The sequence below is a fragment of the Ciconia boyciana genome, chromosome 2 (genome assembly GCF_034638445.1).
Source record: "Ciconia boyciana chromosome 2, ASM3463844v1, whole genome shotgun sequence".
Lineage (NCBI taxonomy): Eukaryota > Metazoa > Chordata > Aves > Ciconiiformes > Ciconiidae > Ciconia > Ciconia boyciana.
In genome coordinates this window covers 160,118,294-160,144,426 of record NC_132935.1, presented here as the reverse complement: position 1 = coordinate 160,144,426, position 26,133 = coordinate 160,118,294, and the positions used below count along the sequence as shown (strand labels likewise).

The 26,133-nt window shown below is 40.8% G+C and overlaps 1 protein-coding gene across 1 annotated transcript in view; it reads left to right on the top strand.

The window, feature by feature from the left end:
- The window catches only part of DPP6 (dipeptidyl peptidase like 6), a 427,953-nt gene that overhangs the window by 314,628 nt on the left and 87,192 nt on the right, over positions 1–26,133 (top strand). The window contains exons 7-8 of the mRNA XM_072851537.1: positions 1,748–1,829; positions 22,946–23,066. Coding sequence (XP_072707638.1) covers positions 1,748–1,829; positions 22,946–23,066 — 203 coding nt within the window. The remainder of the gene's footprint in view (positions 1–1,747; positions 1,830–22,945; positions 23,067–26,133) is intronic.

Below are 26,133 nucleotides of genomic sequence, written 5' to 3'. Positions count from 1 at the left end.
AGGAGTTCAGTATGACACTTACCTGTTCTCTTATCCATACCTTACAAAAATTACTTTAGGCTACCCACAAAGACATCTTCTGGTTAAAAACTGTGAGACAAAAAGACATAATTTTACACTGCTGGCAGAAGTTGTGAGTGACACTTTGCCTATAGAGCCAAAAGCTATCATCACATACCCTTCAAACTTGAAGGATCAGTGCTCATGGAACCCCTCCTGCCCCTCCACATTCCTAATGGATCCCATCTACATCAAACCTGCCATCTTGAGCACTTCGTTTAATCAGCTCCATGGACCTCTTCACAGGGGCCTTGCAGACATTATGGGTTATGGTTTATAACCACTGATACTTACCTTCTAGTAGGAGAGCAGAAGTTGCTGTTCCAGCTGCAGGAGTTATGGAAGGGGGAAACTGTAGGCATCGGTGTCCTCATCTAGGGTCTGCCCTGATTCTAGCTGTTCTTTGAACAGGAGTTCACAGGAAAGGCTAGTGTTTTCACACTGGAAAGACTGCACAAAATCAATCTCTAAACACTCTTCTTGCTGCTGTCTTTGGACTTGCTACAACAGCCCCAGTGCAGTGGGAATGTGCAGCCAAGGGAGTTCTTGCCTGAAAGGGCAGAGCCGGAGTGTAACCGTGGTACAGCACCAGGTCACAAAACAGGCAATAAAGAGAATTCAGTTAGTGTCTAATTATTACATTCAGTTTTGTTCTGTTTTGAAAATATGGTCTGGAAAATATCGCCTTTAATGAAGAAATAAACTCTGTACAAGTAGAGAAGACCTTTTGCTTAAAGGCTAGGCAGGCTTTGGCTCTTTTCTCTGGTTTTGGGTGATGTTGGCCTCAAATTGCCTTGTTATTCCTATCTGTAGACAAGTGATGATAATGCCCTTACTTTTTAAAGCAGTTTGAGATCTGCTAATGAGGTATACTTTATGTAGGCTTTATTAGTGTTCTTGATTGTAGAATATTACTATACACAGAGTTGTAGCAATGTGACTTCAGAATATGTAATGTAATTATTTATGCTGAGTATAAATACCGTCAAGGCAATGCTGTCTGTGCTGTGATAAAATGACATTATGCTGCTCTGACATTTACAAAAAAAGCCTCCTTTTTCTATATTGCATTTGCTATGTCTCACTGATGTTCTGCTACAAAATGAAGGTAATGGATGAAAGAACAAGAAGAGCATTTTGATTTTATTTTCTTAAAAAATGAGATATTTGGTATTAAAAGTCGCTTTTCCCTTCAAAGCCAGGTGGCATATCACTTGTTATACAGTGGCTGAACTTTCCTGCAGTCATGTTCAAAGGAAAATTATTAGGCAGAAAAGCCATAGGGTGAAGAAGATGAAATTATATTTTTCTTGTGGCAGTATGATTCAAAAATATAATTACTGTTTATCCTTTGTGGACATCATCAGTGTTGATAAATACAATTACTTTGTTTACCATCCCTTGACTAATTCTTAAGGCTTAGGCAGTCAGCAGTAGAACTAATGTGTTTAACTTTGTATTAATAAGAGCCAGAAATTGTCAGTTAAATATTTGATCTTACCAACACTTGCTAGTGGTATAGTGCTTACCTTACAGTAAAAAAAATCTACTGAAATCTGTCACTAAATATTAGATGATTCCAGCTGAAAGACGCCTTACAAGATCATGGTGGATTTCCAGAACAGGTGTGCACCAGCTTAAATAAGGACATTCCTGAAGCTGAAATTTTATTTTTCTCTTTTTGCAGGGATCCCCAGAATTTGTATCCCCCTGAGGTCAGCAATGCAAAGCTTCAGTATGCTGGTTGGGGTCCAAAAGGGCAACAGCTGGTAAGAGAAAGAACAAGTGTGCAAATGAATTTAGAGACCATGCTGCTATTGTTTGGAAGTAAAGAAAGAATAATACTTTATTGACTAGTTTCTTGAAACCTGTGTGGTAGCTTCTAGCATCTTTATTGGGATTGTTTTATCATGTAATTTATTTCTAAAATTCCCAAATATATAAATTTACTGCAAAGTAATTGTGTCTAAAAATGCAGAGAAAGAACACTTTATGAAAGCTCTTTGAGAGGATGCACCTGCTTCTCCCAATGTTGGACACAGGACAGATTATAGACATAATAGACAGTATGATCTAGTTAGCATATCATTTTGCTTCACAAGGGTGTCTTCAGACTTGTAAACTTGGCACTAGGGATATTTTAATATTAGCAGCCCTGTTTGGAGAATGCATCTTTCTAGAACAGTTGCCCTGAATTTGCCCTGTAGTTATTTCCAAAATGGACAAAAGTAGAAGTGTATTCTGGAAAGTTTTCAGAGCAGGCTTTAAAAAAAAAACACTTGTCAGGGATTCATTGTGTTTCATGGAGCCTTTCATACTGCAGCAATCCTGAAATCTCCAGTGTTTTGTCCCTTGGCCATTGCCATCTTGAATTTGCCCACTTTTTAGAGCACATATTTCCTGGCCAGATCCCCTGGCTTTGTTTCCTGGTGCAAATCCAATATTAAGATTTTGCATATGCCAAACACTCTCTTTCTACTGTAACAAGAAAAGAAAAAGTAGCAACTTCTTTTTTGATATGGAATTTTTATACCAAAAAATGAGCTTTAAAAGCTCATTATCTGAGAAAATCTGGCATATGTCTCCTGTCCCCAGTGCTCTCTTGGGGATTTTTTGTCTGTGTCCTTAACTAGATTGTTTTCAAATTTTGTCATTTAAAAAACAGCAATAGGAGACATTATCATTGCCAGTCTGCAAATCAGGTTGGAGGAAACGTAACAGATACAGGAGCAGGAAAGTCTCTCCTCTGCTCCACCAGGAAAATTGGGTTTGAGAGTCATCGACCTCAAATCTGATAGGAGTGGAGATGCAGCAGCCTTTGCCTCTATGCAAAATGACTTCTGAGGAGCTCATTTTTTCTCATTGCACATAGGTACATGCCCCACTTTCATCCTCTAACATGTGCCATTTCTAACATGTGCCATTTCAAATTCCTTAGTCTGCTGCCCAACAGATCACTGCTGAGCAGTTTGTACAGATTCACAAGAGATTGGGGTCTGATGCTGTCCAAACTCTTTCTTTTATATTCATTTGGGAAGACTGGTGTGTTCTCTTCTTTGGGCTTCTGGTCAGCTGATAATGTACAATCAGTTGATAACACATTATGTTCAACAACTAGAGACTGCCTTTAGGACATGGCAAAGAAAGCAAAAATAGACCAGCATTTTTTTTCTTCACCATTGCCTGGCTTTTTGTATTTTGAGTCTAACAGACTGAGCTTCACAATGTATAGCAAAAGCTACATCTGCTAATTGAAAGCTAATACCGGGTTGCATTAGTGATTTTCTCCATTTCACAAGTGAATCTTCCTTTCTTTAATACAGTGTTGCTGTGAACTTGCATACCTTGAGTCACAGCATGTTACTGATTCACATTCATGTTAGTTTTACCAAGCCGAATGGGTGTACTTAACTTCCATCTTAGAAAGATTTACCTTTTTTCTTGCCAAAGTCAAGACAACCAATTCACTTCCTCCATTGCCTTCTCTACCAAAGTAACATAACTATACAGAAAGGAAAAATATTCATATCAAAATGGATAAACAAAATATACAACAGGACAGTATACATAGTCCAAGAGAAGAAAAGTCTTCTTTACTGCTAGCTTTATCCTTTAATGCTGAAATAATTGATACCACTTTCCACCAATTTTTATTAAGAAATACACAGTGAAAACTTAATTCCCTATGAATTCCCTAAGACATCAAGTTTAGTACATGTCCCTTCTGTGGCACACATGGCAGATTTTTAAGTAACTTCAAATATTCCTGTTACTATTGAATTCCATATGAATCTTGGAAATCTCTTGCAACAGTGGATTTGATCTGTATGTTTCTTTTTTCTTCCAAATAAGTAAATCTGTTGGCCTGTAATTCAGCTGTATTCCCTGTTCCTGCATTTGGAACCAGGGTAGGTGAGGAGAACCTGACTGGTAGTTTTAAATGTTATCTTGCATACTTCTAACATATCTGCCATTTTGCTCTTTTCCTTGCCAGTCATTTACCTTAAAATAAAATTATAGCTGTAGTTTATAAAATAAACAGGCTTTTACATGCATCAATATAATCTATTTAAAGCTAACGATCAGCAGAGAATTGCAGAGAAAAAAGAAGCTTTCTTAAAAAAATCTACAAGCATTATAAATGAGATAGAGAAAATATACAATGCTCACTGTTCTGTATTTCAGGATTAACTGAGTTACTCAGAATATAATTGCCAGTGAAATTCATGTCTCCTTCTGTGGGGACAAAGGCAGAGAAGAATTAAAGTCTCTTTAAACTTGATGGTGTGAATGTGTTTGCTAAATGTAGGCTGAGTTGTGTTGCAGGAAAGGGAGGGAAAAAATGTCAAGTGGGATGGAAAGGAGTAATGTGCTGTGAACTACATATCAGCTCCCCTGGTTCTAGGTGGTTACAGGGACAAACACTTTTTAGACTATTTTAGGGTGGTCCTACAACTGCACTAAGGTGCATAGGCGTGTGCCAGCTCTGGTGCTGCTCACAGCAGCCCCGCTCTGTGCACAGTCTGCACCCGACTTCACGCTGCATCTCCCAGGAAGGGTGGGAGCAAAAGGTGGGTGAGTTTTGCATCACCTTGAAGATACCCCAATTTTCAGGAAATAAAAAGCTTTCCCCTTGAAATCTCCTGGTTTGTTCTTCTTTGTCAACACAAAGGAGAGGCAGAGCAGGAGAGTAAGAGGGTTTGGTTCTGAAATTTTTTATTCCCTTTGTAGCTTCTATTTCATCCTTCCTAGGGGAACTTTTGGTCGCTGTGTCTGACCTCTTTCTCTCTTGCATGTCTAATCATTCAAAAAAGAAACAAATCTGAAACAGAAGCAGCCTGAATGATCTGCAGTCTTTGCGATTAAAAATAAACAGTTGAACTTTCCCAGGAGCAATTTTCTATTTATCTTGTTTTCTTTTGTCCTTACTCATTGAATTATATGCCAATTTTTAGATGACGAACTCCTCAGAGCATGGTTCTTGACTTATTACTAGCCTGGAGAATGCCACACATGACAACAGAGCTGTAAAAATAATGGCGGATATTGGATCTGAGAAAATCTATGTCAGAAGATCAGAATGCAAAAAAGCCCTCACTTCTGGCACCTCAGAAAAATGCTTCAGCCTTTCTCAGATCTCAGCCAAAGTCTTAACAAATTAAGTCTTCCAAAGCTGTTGGAAGAATTGGGCCCTTAGCAGTATGGGCTCCTGAGTCAATAGAAAGAGAGCCACTAACTTCAGTGCAAGAGGGAACACATTTCCTAAATGTGGCTGTTATTAAAGGGCTCATTCCTCTCATTTGTCCTACAACATAAGCCATCATTTATGCCTTTGTAGAATGAGTGAAAAACACTGTTAAATTGGAATAGCAGTGAGATATATTCACTTTTTGTGGGTGTAAATGACTATGCAAAATGTCTGTGAAAAAAATCCATCCTTTCTATGGTGCACTTGACAGCCCAAGTCTCCCTTAGTATTCGATGGCATCAGCCCACTGGCCTTCAGCATGGTGCTTGGTGGTTTTCAGTGAATAGGCTGTATTATCCTCAAACAGTTTGTGTGATACTTTCGAGCAATATGAGGATGTTGGTGGCATGATAGGACTGGAAAAAAGCATTAGGCTGTACCTTTGCCCTGTTCTGTGTATGCTTATCTTTGTAAAAATCTTCATTCCTTAGATTTCTTCTCTTTTTCTGATCTTGCCATTTATGACTCAACAGCTACTCACTTTTGGAGTTTCAATTCTGTCACAAAAAAGCTTCTGTTAATTGATCTTATTGGAATATTTTACCAGTTTCATCATGTTACATCTGTTTGAGTGAGGTTCTGCCCACGTGCAGAGGGGTCACGTGAGGTTTCCGACGTACATTTGCCCCAGTAGTATCTATGCAAAGGTTAAGAGTTACTAGGACGATGAACTCAGTTTTCATAAAAATTGTGTGGCTGACAGGCTTGGACCCCTCTATTTATCCAAAAAAAAAAGTACAGTGTGAAGACGTTTCCTTTGCTGGTTTGCTTGGCAGCATGGCTGAAGTCAGGGAATGCTTCAGGAGCAAGAGACTGTCTAGTGCATACTTGTAGCTGAAGTGCTCAAGGAATCCAAAAAACCTGAAGTTTTCAGGAGGCTTTTATCTAAGTTATCCCAAAATGAGCACATCTAGGTTCAAAATATTTGCTTTAAGGACAAGCTAGATATATACGCGGGCCCTATTGTCAAAAGGAAGAAGCAAGCAGTAGGACTGCTCTAATAACGTGCAGTGAATATTTGCGTGCGTTGACAGCACTAAAGTACAGTTCACAGGGGTTGTTAAACTCCAGTTTCAAAAGCAGAAGAACTTCTGCTGTGCTGCTATTTTCTTTTTTTTAAAATCAGAATCTGTAACAGCCCTGACAGATACTAATAATAACAGTGACACATCAGATGCTGGGGGAAGCAGTTCTGCACAACTTTAGAGGCAGCAGTTATAATTCAAAAAAAATATCTCTCATAGGTCATAGTATTTATTCTTCAGCAAAGAGAAACTTTTTTTTTAGGTTCTGGACAGTCAGTCTTTTACTGTTTCCACTGTTTCTTTAAAGTACCTAAAACATACAGGAAGAGGATTATAGTTGCTGGAAGTTTTGTATCCCCTCACACTTACTGCAACCCCACAGAATGGTCAAAATGGGTTTCTCCTGCATTCATAGTCAATAAACCTTTTCCGGTGTCAACTCTTCTGGAGCAGGAACTATATCTTATTCTTGTAGATTATGCAGCAATCGAGTGTATAATTGGTTCTAAAGTAATAGAAGTTATGTTTCACACCAGGTGCAGAAGTTGCATTAAGAAATGTCTATTTCAGTGAAATGTAAATGCCAGGAAAAAAAGGAGTAAGTCTTTCAGCCCCTACCATGTTAGAGGTTTGCAGGTGCCCTCAAACAAGGAGTGCTGATGCTGGTAAACAGCTTATTGTCATAGATATTACTGTGTAAAAAGTGCAATACAATTTAGAGAAATACTGGAATTCATTCATATATAAAACAATTGAATGATAGATCCTGCTGCATGGGGCCAGAACCTATCCATCTCATTTGTTGTTATCAATTTTTTTTAACACTGTAGCACAATGTCTTGCTAACTAGGATATCTAGATGCAAAAAGCTGGTTAAGTGATGACACCTGGAACTAAACTGGAGTGACTCCTCTAATTAGCAGGTTTCTCCTTGCCTGAATTCGTGCCTGTCATGCCAGCTTAGTTCCAGGCAGAAGGGCTGCATAGATATCAAGTGAGGGGGACCATTTTCACAGGAGGTACTGAATCATCTGCTGTTGTTCCTAATCCAGCAGGGCTTTTGAACTGCTGCGTGTATAATTGCTGTAGGTCTATTTGTCTCCACCATTATTTCATAGATTTTTACATCATTATTTTCAAGCTTCTGTTCTCTCACCTTTTCTTTTTGCAATGACATCCAAATCAATATTCAGCTGTGGTCTGCTGTATGTAATTATTCTGGCTTGGTTATCTTGCCAGTTGCAAGGAAGAAAAGCCCCGTCCCCCTTCCTAATGTCTATATAAGCCCTATTTAAGCATGGTGGGGAATATTCAGACAGCTTTTTACATGGTTCCTGCATTCTGGGAAAAGCAAGAGTTTCAGAATAATTATGTGCTGTCTCCCCCTCATCCCCTTCTCCAGTGTCAGAATATGATTTTTTTAAGGAAACCCCAGTAAGACATATTACATGTACACTGAATACCTGGACAGGTTACTCTGGTTAGGGATTCCCCTTCCCCTTTCCCCCCATTTTATTCAAAGAATTCCACCGGAAAAGTGTTGTGTTTGTTTTTTCCTTTGATGCTCTGCTCTTTGTTTACAGTGGCCATAGTGTCCGACTTTTATTTTTGCACATCCTTGTCATTTCCTTTGGCATCAGTGGGCTTGACGTGTCTGGTCTTCGTTCACCAAAGGGAAACTTTGGCACAGTCAGTGTTATGAGCTCTGCTGAGAATGGTTGTGTCCCTTCCCATCTCAGCATTCTTCGTAGTGCATTTTCATCAGTGGCAAAAGAGCAAGATATCTAATATAACTGAAGATGCTACAATAAATGTTACTGAAAGAAGATATAGGTGATTTTATTGTAAATAAGATGTTGCTCTTTTTGTGGGCATGAAAGATTTCAGAGGAAAAAGTGAAATTGATTATTTGCCATAGAAGTTTTACCAATAAATCAGAAAAAAAGTTACTGCTCTTACATCCAAATATGAGAGACATAGATTGACACAGTGTTTAAGGCTTTGCCCCTGGAGGTGAGACACTGCCATAGGCTTCCTCTGTGACTTCATATATATCACTTTGTTTTCTGGTTAAGTTACAGCATGAAGATGGCAATATATTCATACCTTACAGTGGACTTACAGAATTAATATATTAAACGTTGCGGTCATTGACACTGCATTAAGGAAACTGACTATGTACGTACAAGAAATGCATGTATTGATGGACTTGATAGCTTAGAGCGATTCACATCCATACTTGCACTATAGGGCTAGTACTGAATTCTCTACCTTTATATGTTAGCACATTTCATTATATGCTACTGCAGCCACACAAAGTGCAAAATTCCTAACAGTGCAACACACTAGGGTAGGGTCAGTTCCACTGAAAAGAATTCCCTCCTATTACGGAGATCTAAAATGTTGATATTCCTTTAATTTCAATTGTGCTTTATGGATATTGAACATGTATCCTTTGTTAAGGGCATTTTTCATTTCAGCGATCTAACAGCTGGAAGTATCTACTTTAGGTCTATGCATAAGGGTTTCTGGTATCTTACAAAACCGTGGTTGGTAGATGATGTCCATTGAAATAAGTGCTTATGAAAAGTGTTGTTCTTGGAAAGCTGCTATTTTGTGCCATGAAAAGAGTTACCTTTTACTTCAGATAGCAGCAGTCATTGGTGAGTGTAGGTTTAAGCAACAGATGTTAGGATGCCACAAGCAGGACTAAGCAGTGCCATCTAAGGGACTGTGGAGTAGCTCACCTTCGTTTGTGGTGGTGGTCTCACCTTCCCCAGAAACTGCCATTCATCAGAGCCATGAGAAAGCTTCAGGAACAATTGTTAGCTCTACTGTTCAGCTGCTGGAATAGATGTTGATGGTTTCTGTTACTAATCATTGTATTAAAGAGGAATATTACACTGAATAGCTCACTGTCCAAGGTCAGATGTGTACCTCAAGGAACCCCGAATCCCAGTTGCCAGTTTCTTTATGCTGACAAGTAATCTGTGTGCTCTCCTTAGGCAGATATTCATTCTATAACACAATAAAATATTTAAAATGAAACACTGTATCATCTTACGTTAAATAATCTAATTTATAGTGATGCCCTACATAACCATCAGTGATATTAGGTTACAGAATACAAGATAATCCATCAAGCAGAACTTAAAAGCAGAATCAGAGTTCCATACTAAATAGTACATTTACTGATACATTCTTTAATATAACAAGGCAGTTATAAATTAAAATAACCCCATTAGAATCCAGGGCAAGGAAGTCCAAGCAGACATGGTTCTCTTTGTTGAGGTGAAATAAATCCTCTTTTCTTCCCTGAAGAACAGAAAATAGGACAGCATATTTTTCTTGAAACATATATTTTTAAATCTCCAGAGTCATGATTATTGCTTGTTTGGCTGGACTCTGGCAGATTCTAGGTGTGATTAGAATCTGTACTTGTTTTGGACTAGCCTGCTAACAGAATACAAATGGAAATGCACTGAGTTTGTAATGATGCAATGTCAAAAATGTAGAGTAGCTTGTAGAAACCTGAGAAGAATATTAATGCACTTAAGGAGTTAAGCTGGCAGAAGCAAGGCAAAAAATCACTTCTGTGCCCAATTTAAAAGGAAAAAAGTTTGGGAATGTGTCTCCAGATCATACAATTCAGTCATTACTCCTATAGCCCATTATATGGGACTTTATCTCAAGTATTGGTTTTGCCAATTTTGTATTGCCTCTGAAGACCTTAAAAAACACAGGATCTTACAAACTCTTCTGCTTTCCAAAGGGAGCCTTAATATTTCTTGGAGAAAAGGTCTCCAGGCTTTACTGAATACTGTAGACACAACACAAACGTGACTTTGTAAGAATGATAATCTTAGAAAAACCTTAACTGTTCCTAACAAGAAATTGCAATATATAGGTTTATAGAACATGCTTAATAGCTAAATAATATTACTTGCAGCAGATCCGTATTTTCCCTAGACTTTCTTTTGCTGCTGATGTACCTATTCTTATTGCTCTCCATGCTTATTACAATAAGAATGCTTATTGTAATTGCTTATTACAATAAGAATGTAAGCCATTCTTATTGCTCTCCATGTCCCTCACTGAATTCAGCTCCAGATGAGCTTTGGTTTTCCTAACCCCATCCATGCACAATCAGACAATGTCTCTATATTCCTCCCAGGTCACCCGTCCCTGCCTCTGCCTCTTGTATACTCCCTTGTAATGTTTGAGTTGTGTCAGGAGCAATGTGCTTATCCATGCAGGACTCCTGCCTCCTTTTCTTGGTTTCATACACATCAGGATGGACCCTTCTTAAGCTTGGAGGAGGTGATACTTGAAAATCCAAAAAATTCCTGGACCTCTTTTCTCTCCGGGGCTGTATCCCATGGGATTTTTCCAAGCAAGTCCCTGAACAGGCCAAAGTCTGCTCTCCTGAAGTCCAGGGTTTAATGCTTTTTGCCATGATCTTTCTTCTCATGATCCTGAATTTCACCACCTCACGGTGTGTACAGCCGAGGCTGTCCCCAGCTCTCACCTTCCCCTGAAGTTTCTCCTTGTTTCAAAGTGTGAAGTCCAGCAGAGCATCTCCCTTCATCAGCTCCTTGATCACCTGTGTCAGGACGTTGTCATCAACGCGCTCCACAGACCTCCTGGGTTGCTTGTGCCCAAGCTGTTGTTCCTCCAGCAGATAATGGTTAAGGTCCCCCATGAGGACCAGGGCATTTGAATGTGAGGTTTCTTCCAGCTGTATGAAGAAGGCCTTATCTACTTCTTCCTGACTGGTCAGTCGGTAGAAGACACTCACCACAATACCACCCACATTGGTCTGCCTGCTAATCCTGACCTATAAACTCTCATCTGGCTCTTCATGCATCGCCAAGCTCCATGCATCTCTGCTGCTCTCTCACGTAAAGGGAAACTCCCGCTCCTCAGCATCCTGGCCTGTCCTTCCTAAAGAGCCTGTATCCATCCATCACAGAACTACAGTCGTATGAGCTGTCCCACCACATCTCTATGATACTATTGAGATTGTAGCTCTACAACTGCACACAAACCTTAATTCTTCCTCTTTATTCCCCACTCTGCATGCATTAGTGTACAGGCACAGAGAGGCACCCAGCTGTGATGGTTTCCCAGGCAAAGTATGAAAGTTTTCCCCACGGAGTTGTGTGCTCAGCTTCTCCTTATTTTTGTGCATCGTTTGAGGTGGGCCTCCTTTAGTCCTCTTCACCAGAGTCTCTCTTGTCCACATCTCCCTTTTCTTGCTAGCCTAGTCTACCACTTACTTGCCTGACTGTAAGCCATCATCTCCCTCCCCCATTATTTTGGGTTTAAAGCTCTCCTCCCCAGGCAGGACAGAGCTCCCAGCCCCAGAACCGAGGCACTGAACCTGGTGTGTTGCTGCAGATCTGCCAGCAGAGCAGGACCCTTCCTCACGGTGCCAGAAGTCACCAGCTTCCAGCCTTTGCCTTTACAGGAGTCTCCATTTACCAGCCCAATCAACTTAGACTCTGCCTGCCCCTCCATTCATGCAGGGTCTCAGGGAAGATCCTTCAAAATCCTTTTTGACACCTCTGATGTTGCAGGGTCTTCTAACCTTCTCCCACTGCTCCTTTACTTACTCCACCCTTGCCCACCTCCTGCAGGTAAGGTGATCATCTCCCCCAGCCTCAGAGAGAAGTCACCCCCAGACCTGGAGAGCCACATCCTCTCTCAGAAGCTCTTGAACAGGGCCTAGACACTGTTCATAGAAATAGAAAAAAATTCTTTATTTGAAGACATGAAGGAATGCTTTTCCATTCTCTCTGACTTCTTAGGCTCTTCGTTGATCACATGTGATGAAAACAAAATTAAGTTCTGAATGTTTATTTTACAAGGGATATTAACAATGTCCAAGTTCTATGGCTAAAATCAGGAGATTTGCACAATTTACAAGTGGTGAGTCTTCTACACTTCCTTTCCTAGATATGTAATCAAAGCCACTGAAGGCAGCAGATTTTTCATTTGTCTTTTACAGTAACTCTGATGGTTTTCCTTTGCAGAATCAATTACATTTCCTTTCATTGCATTGATTTCCATGCAGTTAATCTCTTACACTACTGATAGGAGATGTGTACAAGCCTTCGATCTCCAATGAGAAGTCATGAATACTGGTTTTGATGTGTTTATGGATCAGCATGATTCTTACATGCATCAATCTGTACTGCTGTATTCTCTGGTTTTAGTGGTCCCCTGGGGTGGTTTCAGCTTCTCTGTCCTGAAAGCCTTCCTGCAGAATCATTTTAAAAGTGGTGTAGTCCTCACTTTGTTCTAAACACCACCTTTTCCCATCTCTGGGCAGGGTGAAGTTGAATTAAAGTAAGCCTTATCTATTTGTTGCGTACCTTCAGAAACTGCTATGTCTTCTAAATCCTTGGCTTGGTAAGGAGTTAGCTTCTTACTTTGAATTCAAGCAAGGATAAACCCTGATATGAAAAACTGAAACTGTAGCCTTTTCTGTTAATAATTTATCAAGATGTGATTCTCTGCAATGTGTTGATCGTGTGGAAGAGTTTCATTGGTTCATCACCGGTTTTAATAATGACATTTTGGTTTTGTAAAGTGTCGTGGTTTAACCCCAGCCGGCAACTAAGCATCACACAACTACTCACTCACTCCCCCATGGTGGGATGGGGGAGAGAATCAGAAAAGTAAAAGTGAGAAAACTTGTGGCTTGAGATAAAGACAGTTTAATAGGTAAACCAGAAGCCACATACACAAGCAAAGCAAAACAAGGAATTCATTCACTGCTTCCCATGGGCAGGCAGGTGTTCTGCTGTCTCCAGGAAAGCAGGGCTCCATCACGCGTAACGGTTACTTGGGAAGACAAACGCCATCACTCTGAACGTCCCCTCCTTCCTTCTTCTTCCCCAGCTTTCTACGCTGAGCATGACACCATATGGTATGGAATAGCCCTTTGGTCAGTTGGGGTCAGCTGTCCCAGCCGTGTCCCCTCCCAGCTTCTTGTGCACCCCCAGCCTCATCACTGGTGGGGTGGGGTGGGAAGCAGAAAAGGCCTTGACTCTGTGTACGCACTGCTCAGCAGGCACTAGAACATCCCTGTGTGATCATCACTGTTTTCAGCACAAATCCAAACCATAGCCCCATACTAGCTACTGTGAAGAAAATTAACTCTATGCCAGCCAAAACCAGCACATACAGAAAAAAAGTTGATTTAAAAATTCTTTATCTCACTCCTCTGTCGTAATTGCTATCTGTCTCTTTCCTAAATTGTGAACATGAGCCATTTGATGGAGAGAATGAAAATATTTTGAAGTTTTTTGTCTTACATTTTTCCCCACCTGCTATCAAGCTATATTTAAATGACAACAAAAAAAGACTAATTAAAATACTAGCTTTTATTATGTAAGCTCACTGGTGAGGAACAGTTTATGGTTTTATTACCCTTTTTGAAGAACTGATAAGAGTTGGCGTAATCATGTCATATGCATTAAGAACAACACTCATGACAGAATGCATTAATGGAAGCTATTTGAACATCAAAGTTTGCATTTTATGAGGTTCAAAAGAAGAAATTGGCAGAGTATTCATTAAATAATACATAGTCAATCAGCAACAAGCTTTAGAACTGATTTTTAATTGATCACACATTTTTCTGCTGCAGTTGATGTAAGAAAGGTAACTGCATAATGCCAAGACCTTTCTGGTACAATGCTCGTCAGGATTGCACCAGATTTCCTTGATATCCTGAAGTGAAAACACAATTATCATATCTGCTTCAAGATGCTGCATGGACAAGGATAGGCATGCTAATTCTGTGTAGTAAGGACAAGTTTTAACTTGGACAAAACAGCAGGGAATCTTTCTCTCTTTGCAGTTTTTCATTTTCACAGTCCCCAGCTTCCAAGTTTCATATGGCAGTGGAAAAAGAAAGCTGGCTTGAGAAAGGCTATCTCCAAAATATATGGATGGAATTAGAGAGCACTAGAAATGGAAGGGAGAAGGGAGATGTATTTCTCTGTGTGCATTTCCAGGAAGAGCTTGATCATGCTCAAAACTATTTGTGTTCATGATCTGACATTTCCAAACCCCGGTTACATGCTGTGGCTCTGGTACAGACCTCAACTGGTTACTTAGCATATAAATAAGGAAGTAATACTTTCTACTTCATGGACATATTGGGAAGTTAAATCTGTGTATTTTTCTGAGGCTTTCAGACCAATGTGAAGTGTAACACCATATGAATATGTAGATAGTTAATATACAGTTCAGCACAAAACTTTTCTATCATTGACACCCAAAAAAAAATGAATAGAAGTTAAAAAAAATTAAGGAAGTATCTTACACTGAAAAGTTAAAAAAATGTCCTTGATTAAACTGTGGGACTGTTGCGGTGGGTTGACCTTGGCTGGCTATCAGATGCCAACCAAGCCGTTCTATTACTCCCCCTCCTCAACGGAACTGGGGGAGAAAATACTATGAAAATCTCATGGGTCAAGATAAGGACAGGCAGATCACTTAGCAATTGCCGTCATGGGCAAAACAGACTCGACGTGGGGAAATTAATTGAATTTATTGCCAGTTAATTGTAACAGACTGGGATAGTGAGAAATAAAACAAAACAAAAACCACCTTCCCTTCCCCCCACCCCTCCCTTCTTCCCAGGCTCAACTTCACTCCTGATTTCTCTACCTCCTCCCCCCAGGCAAAGCAGGGGATGGGGAATGGGGGTTGCAGTCAGTTCATAACGCTTCATCTCTGCTGCTCCTTCCTCCTCACACTCTTTCCCTGCTCCAGCATGGGGTCCCTCCCATAGGAGACAGTCCTTCACGAACTTCTCCAACATAGGTCCTTCCCACGGGCTACAGTTCTTCACAAACTGCTCCAGTGTGGGTCCCTTCCATGGGGTGCAGTCCTTCAGGAACAGACTGCTCCAGTGTGGGTCCCCCATGGGCCACAGGTCCTGCCAGAAATCCTGCTCCAGTGTGGGCTTCTCTCCATGGGGTCACAGGTCCTGCCAAGAGCCTGCTCCAGTGTGGGTTCTCCACAAGCTGCAGCTTCCTTCAGCATGCACCCACTTGCTCCAGCATGGGGGCCTCCACAGGCTGCAGGTGGATATCTGCTCCACCATTAACCTCCATGGGCTGCAGGGGGACAGCCTGCCTCATCATGGTGATGTCTGCTCTTGTGCGTGGAGCACCTCCTCCCCCTCCTTCTTCACTGACCTTAGTGTCTGCACGGCTGTTTCTCTCACATTTTCTCACTCCTCTCACATCTGTTGCACAGCGTTTTTACCCTTTTATAAATATATTGTCACAGAGGCACTACCAACATTGCTGAGGGGCTCAGCTTTGACCAGAAGTGGGTCTGTCTTAGAGCCGTCTGGACCTGGCTCTGTCCGACATGAGGGCAGCTCCTGGTGTCTCCTCACAGAAGCCACCCCTGCAGCTCTCTTTCCCCCTCTGCTACCAAAACCTTGCCATGTAAACCCAATACAAGTGCTCACATGCACTCTTGATTGAAGACATAATTGACAGAAAGTAGGTAGGAACCTTAAATTGGACGTAGATTGATTTCAGGCAGTAGAATCCCCATTTATATACAAGAGTGATGCGGCTCTGCACCATTCAAGGACTGCCCAACCTTACAGAAGTCTGGATTTACCTCAGATGATTAATTTAATTTGCCCAAATATGTTCTCATAGGGCTTGTGTGGCAAAATGGATGGCTGTTGCTTAAGAAATTTGATGTGATTGGGGTTTACGTAGAAGAGCCCAAGGACTTGGACGTGGTTAGGACTGTGAGCAACAGCATCAAGGCGATAATCATTGAACATATGCTACAGTCTTTCTTTTGGGGCTGTGCCGCCCTGCAGCAGGAGGAGAGGGCTTTCAGAGAATTTGAAGGATGTACATGAGGAAGCCAGAGTCTGGCTTATCAGTAGGGCTGGGAGGGCAGATGGTCTCTTCTCCTATATTGTTTTCACTGTGCATTTTATTTTTTTATTCCCATATTAATCTACTGATGATCGAATTTGAATGCACACTTGTGCTTCCATTACCCTCAAAGAGCTAATGGACCAGATCCTGGGTGGATGAAGGCATCTGACATTGACTGTTTGTTGGCTGTTTGTACTCAGTGGAAGTGGTAGATACCTAACTTACATGAACTGCATTGATTGACTTTACTGGGACTTGGGAGCACCCAGCACACCATAAAAGCTGCTGAAGAATAATCCCCTGAAGTTAGGCAGATTTTAGCTTCCTTTATGTCTTCATTGGTACCTGCATCTCTCTGCTGAGTCTACTTGACATCTGTCTAAAGCAGACTGGATCATGCCATCTACAAAAGGCCACAGAAAGTCCTGCACAAGATGAGGCAGTATTGAATCCTACCAATCAATGTACATTGGCAATGTACAATGGCAGATGTACAGAGCAGGATACATACAAGAACTATTTTTCTTTATTATTCAGCAAAAGGGATTTTACAGTAGCCATAGGTCTGCCTTTGCAGAAGGAAGTATGAGTTCAAGTAAGTATCATGTTGAAGCTGACCATGACTCTGCCAATAAACAGATCAGTTAGACATGCAGTTCATGGCAGGACAATGCACATTTTAGATCTCTTCTCTCCCAGTCTTCACAAGCTTGTAATAGCCTACCTGATGTGAAATAATTACAGTAAGGATGCTTTTATGGTTAAGGCATTGGAATAGAGCTCAAGCTACCCAAGTTTGACTCATGGTTTTGCCAGTCTTCCTGTGTGACATTTAAAATAGGATTTGCCTGCTTAAACATAAGTTCCTAGAGCACCTCAGCTGAATAGTGTTAAATGTACATGGCCTCTAGATGCTACTCTATGAGAGCAGAGGTTTCCCATATGTCCTGTATCATATCTGCCAGATGTTTTAGATGCATGAAGGGGCTTAAAGTGGCTCTAGGTGCCTATGTTTGGGCACCTGAATCTTGTCCCTGTCTCTCATTTTTTCACATGTTGAATGGGGACAATGGTTCCTCTCTGTCTATTAAAATTATATGCTGTGGGGGTAGGGATTGTCTTTTCTGTGCATTTGTTCAGCAACTACAACAGTGAACTCCATGGACAATTACCTTTACAGAGATATTTTTTACTGATTCTGCAAAATGAATATAAGCATTTCTGAGATATGCACAGAATTATAAAATGAATCTGTTATTTTATTTATTCTGCAGAATACACCCTCAGGTAAACTGGTTTGCCAGCAAAAGAGCAGACTTCTACACAGGGAGGAAAAAATAAAAGAAGGCTTTAACATTAAAACCAGAAAACATTGTAGTACATTATGTCAGATGAGGAGAGGGTAGCATGTTGATTTGTAGTTATATTTCCCCACTCACTGAGTCTTCCGTTTTGTGACTGGTTTTTTCAGCCTCCAAGGAAGTTTGGGCTGATTTGGAATTTAAAACAGTGTCAAGGCAAGACTTTGTGCCTGTCTATACATGAAGGCCAGTTCTTGTTGACCAAACTCTCCATGTTAAATGGCCAACCTTTCCATGTTAACTACTCTCTCGCAGTTAAATCCTGTGGGCTGGCCTTGCACTGTGGAAGGCTGCCTTCTAATGTGTAGGAAACATTCACACTTCTACAATGTGCTAATAATTTAAGGTAATAAGCACCCAGACATTAACTTTGTGCTTGGAGATGCTAAATTTGAGTGATGTCGCTCATTCAGCTGACAAGTTATACATGTTAGAAATGATGGGGTAAAGAGAACATAAACTTAGAATGCCACCCTACAGTTGGAAAATAAATAGAAGCAGTAAAAATGCAGATTAATGCATATGAATTTATTTCCTTTTGGTCTGTGAAGAAATAGGAATTTAATTCACCTCTTTGGCTGGAAGGAAGGTGGGTTGAACAACCATAAAAGGAGGTGTAGTATTCATCTGCTCAAAATAGTTGGTCACTGTGACTTTTGCAGTGGTCTTAAAGAGATTGTTTTCATTAGATTCCTGAAAAGGTCCATAAATTAATCATTTTAAAAGTACCAGTATTTTAATTACTGCAGCACAATTACTTAGTACCATTCCGGGTCAGTTTGGTAGAGAACATTACTTCAGAAGCCCTTAAGCAGTTGCAAAAACATTTTAAATGAATCCTCCTTAAATCAATCGGTGTTGTTAAGGCTCTTGTATGTTTTAAGTGAATTAAGTTTATTTGGTTGTTAGTTTAAACATTTACCTTACTGTATAAATTTATCTTACTGGATAAATACTTAATCTTTGGCTTAAAGTTCTCCTCCTGTCTCAGGTTTGTGGTCCAACCAGTCTAGTATTTTTTCTCCGCTATTAGTTGTGTCATACAAGGATGTCAAAAGGTTTGAAGTAATCAGTTCTAATACAAGTTGCAAACAGGCAGAGATTTCTTCCCAGCCCACATGAGCTAGTGGTGTGTTGATACCTGAGGCTAAAGAGTTATATCTTATGCTGAAAGTTTCAGGTGACATCCTGAACGACATAAAGCCAACAGGAAAATCCCCATTGATTTTTATTACCCTGGGATTAAGCCAATGCATTTTAAAAAAAACCCACTTTTTCTTAGTCCCCCTGGGTGTTCCAGTTATCTTTGTTAAGTATTTCATCTTTTGAGCATCTATTGAACATTCAGCAGGAAGAGAATGAAGTTCTTGTTTTCTGTTACATCTAGTGGCAAGGAGTTCCACAAGTTAATTCTGATTTCATTAGGAATAATATTTTTATCCACTTTTAAACAGCTTTCTTCTAGGTTTCATTGGTTTCCCTGTTGTTTTGGAGAAATGAAAGGGTGAAAACATCCTTTTCTTTTTTCTGTTTTCTCTCCATTATCTTGTAGAGCTTATGTCTTCTTCGTTTATTCTACAGAGTTAGCAATTTTAGTTTCTTCAATCTATGTATGGATGTTTCCGTTCTTCTTACTTCTTTCAGAATATCTTCTCTTTCCTCTGCGTTGAATGTGTCATGATGAAAATGGACATGGTATTCAATGTGGGGATATCTTCCTGACATAGCACAGGTTTATTTTCCATGCCATTAGTTGTGCTCAGTGTTGGACTTTATGTGCTGTCTGTGATAAAAGGCATATATATTGCAAGAATGTCATGGGTAAAGTCTTGCTGAAATATGCACACCAAAAGAGAAGACACCAGAAATTTTACGTCTGATCTTTGTCTTCTGTACAGAGAGAGACATAAAACTGAGCTTGACCCCTTCTGTTGTCATTTTACATTAGTCTAGAACTGCTATGTAAAGCAAGCATAAAATAATGTGAAAGTGATGTCTGTACATTTTTTAATTATTTTTCTTTACAAAAATTTCTTATCCTCTAATTAGCTCTAAGGTTTCTGACCATTTGGTAGAAAGCACTGCTTTGATGTCATAAAACCAAAACAGTAAAAAATATTATATAGGTATCTCATCATATCATCTAATGTCTTTCCAACCCAGAATGTGAAGTAATCCAAAGACATTTCTTTTTGATGAATAATGGAAGTTCAAAAGCTTTTTCTTAATTTATAAGATACATTACCCAGAAATCTTCCTTGTGCTGCTTCAGTTATCTTTTATCTTGATTATGGTTGATGTTTTTAGGGTACAAGGCACTGTAGTTAGGAGGATAATTTTAAATTCTCTATGAGGTGCTGCAGTTTGGCTCTGAATTACATGGGAGACAGTCTGAAGTCAGAGCACTATGTTATTTTTCCATTGCAGCTACTGGATACCTCATGCAGCCTGATTAGTGCAATGAAGCTTTGAAAGACAAAGCAGTGAAGACAGAAAACATTGCAATGCTTTACGAAGCGAAGGGCAGGAACAGGTTGTCAATCCACCTTCTTTATTTTTCCTGTAAATTCATTTAAAATTGAATACACTACAAAATATTGCAAAACCTTCATTTTCTGGGAGAAGCTGGGCAAGGAAAGGGTTGCATTGCTTGAATAACTCCGCTTGATTGTGTGCCTGTCACAAATGAGCCCCACCCAAGCACCCCCAGCACATTTAGCTCTTGGACAGAAAGATTTGGATTCATTTGGGCCCAAAGTATCTTATTCTGCTTATTCTTCCTGACTTTTGTCATAGAATCATTTAGGTTGGAAAAGACCTTTAAGATCATTGAGTTCAACCGTTAACCTAGCACTGCCAAGTCCACCACTAAACCATGTCCCTAAGCACCACATCTACATGTCTTTTAAATATCTCTGGGGGTGGTGACTCAACCACTTCCCTGGGCAGCCTCTTCTAGTGCTTGACAACCCTTTTGGTGAAGAAATTTTTCCTAATATCCAATCTAAGCATCCCCTGGTGCAACTTGAGGCCATTTCCTCTTGTCCTATCACTTGTTACTTGGGAGGAGAGACCAACCCCCACCTTGCTACAGCCTCCTTTCAGGTGGTTGTAGAGGATGATGAGGTCTCCCCTGAGCCTCCTTTTCTCCAGGCTAAACAACCCCAGTTCCCTCAGCCGCTCCTCATAAGACTTGTGCTCTAGACCCTTCACCAGCTTCATTGCCCTTCTCTGGACACTTCTCTGGACACACTGCCCTTCTCAATGTCTTTCTTGTGCTGAAGGGCCCAAAACTGAACACAGTATTCGAGGTGCAGCCTCACCAGTGCCGAGTACAGGGGGCAATCACTTCCCAAGTCCTGATAGCCACACTACTTCTGATACAAGCCAGGATGCTATTGGCCTTTATGTACATTTAAGCTTCAATAACCCTCCCATATGCAGACTAGCTAACACATAACATTCTTTACTTGGCATCCCTCATCTGGCTCCTCTGCTTACTAAAAATCAAGGTAGGCAAGAGAATGTAGTATCTTCCACAACATATTTTTTACTTTCAAAAAATATTAATTGGATGCAGCTTTTCTTAGTTTAAAAATCCATGCAGGCTAAAAGGAATAAAAGCAAGCTACGGTTTTAGTCATACTTTTTACCCTTAGGGAAACTCACTATAACTGCTGCCAAAATTAAATTAGGATCTATACTTTCTTCTGGAATCTTTCCAGCTCATCTTTAGGTGAAACACATACCGTAATAGGATGTGAAACAGAAGCTGAAAGCAAATATTTTTCCCAATTCTGTGTTTTCATGAGTGTAACACGAGAAATTGCATTCTAGTATCATGGTAAAGATACCTAACATTTGTTCCAATATCTTTAAGTGTACAAAACCCCATCTGTAAATGTCTACTAAATTATGTTAACAGTTGGTCTTTCAGTCTAAATGGCTTTCTGATACCCTGTTCAGTACAACTTTGCAGTCTGAATGGAGTTTAAAAATATTTTAAAAACAAGAGTGCCAGTTAAGCAGGATGCAGTTCACTTTGGGGAGAGGAGGGGACAATATCTGTGTCATCAATGACAGCAAAACACAGAAAAATGCATTTAACCAGATGATAAAGACTGATGCCAAGGACCAGTATTTTTTGAATGATTAGCTAAAGTTTTGCTCACTGAGCAGCACTTAAACACCTAAATAAACAGCCTGATTCCCAAAAGCATTCTCATAGCAGTAGATCTAATGACTCGCATGAAATTAGCTTTAAAAAAAACCAGGAGGCTTATTTGAGAGTCTTATGTTGGGCTCCTTTCCTGACAATCTCAGATTTAAATTTTTATGATTGATAAGAATTTTATATTTATAAATTCTTCTTCAGGTTGGAATTGCTTTCCCACAGACAGCACCAGCTGTGTGAGCAGGTGTTTGCAGAGGCAGGCTTAGGTACCCAATGGCGATCCTTGGTGTGGGCCTGCCCTTGCCCTCCTGAGGAGCTGTGAGGTCCCATGACATTTTGATCATCTAATCTTTCAGCAACCTGGATCCACTAGATTTTTGCAACAGGAGGGGAAAGGTTTCCAAAGGCGGGCTGGGGGTTATGGCAGCTGCATCCGTGCTGGCAGGGAGGTGAGACCCCATGAGTGCCTTTGTCCCATCCACCTTGGTTCCTGTAGAAAGGTGACCTGGGGACCGGGGCAAGGCGGGAGGTCTAGCACACCCCTTTGGGTCCTTGGAGCATGTGCACCTGCTCCCCAGCCGAAACACCAACCTCCTTGTGCTTTGTTGGCCAACGTGCTGCAGTCACATAGACTGCCTCCTATTCAATAGCACATGTCTTGTTGGATCTGCATTAAAAACTGGATTCAGATTTATTTAATAGGTTGCCAGCTGTGTTTTAAGGAAGCAGGAGCAGCTGGAAAAAAGCAAGAAGCCATTTCCAGTAGCCAGTTCAGTCACCACATAGCATCAACATCAGCTCTGCAAACTGCTGCTGTGTCCTGGACCACTTTTTCAAAATCCTGAGTGATGGCATTCTTCATTTCATGCCCTCTAACTGCACTATTCAATTTCTGAAATGAAGACAGGAGCGAGAAAAATAAAGCTTATATCAAAGGACCAAGGCTTCAGTTTGTTGTAAATTAGCATCTTTCTATTAGTTGATGGCATTGGAAGCAGGCTGTTGAAATTCTTTTTTGACAAAAGATGCTACAAAAATGTGATATGTGATTTTGTACTGCCAATTATTGTAAAAGCAAAATGCAATATTTTATAATGGAGCCACTGCTTAATGCTGTTCTCTTTTTCTTTTTCCCTTTAAATCAGATATTTATCTTTGAGAATAACATCTATTACTGTGCCCATGTGGGGAAACAAGCCATCCGAGTGGTCTCCACAGGAAAGGAAGGTGTTATTTTCAATGGGCTCAGCGACTGGCTGTACGAAGGTAGGACATGACATTTAGGGCAGTAGTTAGTTATGAGTTTAAGTTACACCCTAGATTTACAGAACTGGCTGGAATTAGATGTTCAGCATTGCATTACTGGGGACTGGTGGACCATGGAGCTGAAAATCTGCTATTCTAGCAGTTGTCTGAAGTGCTGGACTGGAAATAATGTGAAATGATGTAAGAATTCTGTTTTCAGCTGTTTTTCTTTCCCTTAGTCCAAAAGTAATAAATCACCAAGCTTTAATGAACAGAACTGCTTCATTATTTAATGGCACCTGCAATCACTCATAGACGTGCCAGTTTTCAAATCACAGAAAAGGACAGAAAAGGGGAGGGAAAGGGGTTTTATTTTAAAGGAAGAAGTGAGAAAACAATTTTACTTGACTGGTGGTTTTCCACAGCACTATGTGGGCCCTGGAAGCTGCCCAGATCTTGCTACCTAAAAGTTTTCTAAAAGCAGACAGGTCTTCACAGTAACTGGCTTCTTTCCCTTGAAAATGGGCCTCATGGGGTAGAGGATCATCGCTGGAGCACTGCTTTACTTTGGTCCTTTCAGCTGGCAAATGGCCATTTAGGTGTCTGTGAGCAGCTGCTTGCAAAATATTCTCACCTGCTCACCAGCTTAGGAAAGAATCCCAGCCATCCCCGGTTCTTCTGGAGGATGTTATAGGCTTTTAAGCTAATACTTTATCAGAATTAAAATTAATATATATAGAGAGAGCATACATATATATATATAACATGCACACAACATGCATCCCTCCCCCTGCTGCTGGCTAATGCTGCCAGCAGTTCCCTTTCACAAGGATCATGATTTTGGGACTTGGCAGTGTCTCTTTCCTGTGACACAGTTTCCCTCTAAAGTCACACTTTCTCCTGCAGGTCCCAGTACAGTCCCAAGCTTTTCTTACCTCTACAGAAAGAATTGTCCAGATACATCTATTGACTGTACCCCGTTGGCTGCTCCCAGTTTCCTGAGGCTTAATGGAACAGAATAGGTTGCAAAATGCCATTCACCATTAATTGGTGTAAAAATATGAATCACTCCCTAAATTACTCTGTACCACAGCTAAGCTGGGGGTGTTGGACTCAACAGTGAGGGAAATAAAATAAATTGTTTGCCACTCCCAGCGAAGCTGGTCCCATAAATCAGTGTACAAACGCATCAAACACATCAGTGGAAAAATCTGATAGCAGTTTAGATTACTTTTCATATTTAAATGTGTGTTTACACTGTACCACAGAATATTTGCAAGTGAATGTCCTCCTTGTGGAGCACTTTGTAACCAGAGGAGTGGCTAAGAAGTTACAAAATGCTAATTTTTCTTTCTTTCTTAATTTGTTGCTGAAGTTGTGGGCAGGCCTGCTTGACTCTGTAGGTCAAATGTGCATATTAGTACCCATATTTTGCTGATAAACATCATTTAGTACATAAGGTCTTCTCGTAGAGTCTCACACAAAGCACCATGCTGAGAGGAGTTTGTCAAGCCAGTGAACTCCAAGCACGCCAGCAAGCCCATGATGACACTTGTTTTGCTGACACATATTTTTATTCAATTACGGGATTGCTCAAGCACTTTCTTGGCTGACATTGACTTTCAGGTTTGTCCTTTATAATGAACTTTCTTGTTAACTTTATGTTAATGTGCTGGGATAAGAAATGAATGTATGATCAAATACAGTCTGGTTATACCAAGCCAGGTTCTGTAACCTCTCTGAGCAGCATGTACAGAGTATGACCACTGAACCTGCTATTCACTGGGAGTACATTTTGCAGAAATTAGGATATAGCATCCCTTTGGAAATGTCACTTTGTCTCCAAGTACAGTTTATAGTGAAATAAAACCTTATCTTACTTCACAAGCAATGTGTAGAAGGACCCACAGGAAAACCTGAGATATAAATGTTCCCAAGTGGTGGGGTGCAGAATCCAAAATCAAACCCAGAGCTGGACTGTATGAGCTGAGCCTCCTTCTCTTGCACTACATCACTTGTGCAGTCCTCATGGAGGTAAACCTGGGACTGGAGTCAGGACTGAGGATTTGTGGCAGATGCTTGAACAAGCTGTAGGGCCACGGGATTGGATGGGTCTGTAGTGTTCAGGTGTCAGCTCTGTGCATTCATGGATGGATGGATGGAGCAGGATCCTAGAAGAAATTGGGTATTGTGTGGTGGTAAATGGGTAAGAACCACTGGGAGATGGATGGCACCTCCCCACTGAAGTCCATGGGAATTCAGGCATCGTTGTCAGTGAGGCTGAAGTTTTACCCTAGCAGCAGCTGGGATGCTCTGCCAACAACTGTTACTGGCGCTTTTATTCTTCAAAGTTCTCTCCTTTTCTTGGGTGCCTCCTCTTCGGTGTGATAAAGTGGAACAACATTTTAAATCCAAACTTACCTGACTGGAATTGCTTGAAATCTGGGCAAAGATTGAAATTTACCACCTCAGGGCTATTTTTCCTCTTCCCGCATTCCCACTGATGTTTGTAGATGAGTCTTCCCCACCTCTCTAATGGAGCTGGGTGGGATTGGCCAAACCCATGTTTGTTTGCACTGCCGCCATCTCAGCGAGCTACCAGGATGCACGCTGAGCATATGTAGAAATCTCGTTCCATCTGTGCAGCCATCAGCAGCAGATAGTCTGCAAAGAAGCTGTGAGCAATGCTGAAAAGGGATCACAGAGAGTTCAGCGCACTCCTCTTCCCTTGTGTGCTCTTTTTGTTGCTGAAGTTCACCACCTCCAGCAACGGCAGCCGAGCCGGGTTACTGTGACAGCTCACAACCTGCTTCTCACTTTCCCTAAACACAGTGCAAAAAAAAACCCAAACCAACCCACTTGGTGTTTTCTATTTGAGGAAGCCAATTTTTAAGGTCTTTTATCGTAATCGGCAAAAACACATCAACAAAAATCCCCCCCACCCTTTCCAAGAGCTGTTTGCACAGCACGCTATGCAGATGGCAGTCCCAGCAGTGCCACCATTTGGGGTAACTCCTGACGCTTCATATGAATGGTAGACCCAGAGGGAACACTTTTCTTCATAACGTGATTGCTTTTGTCATAACAC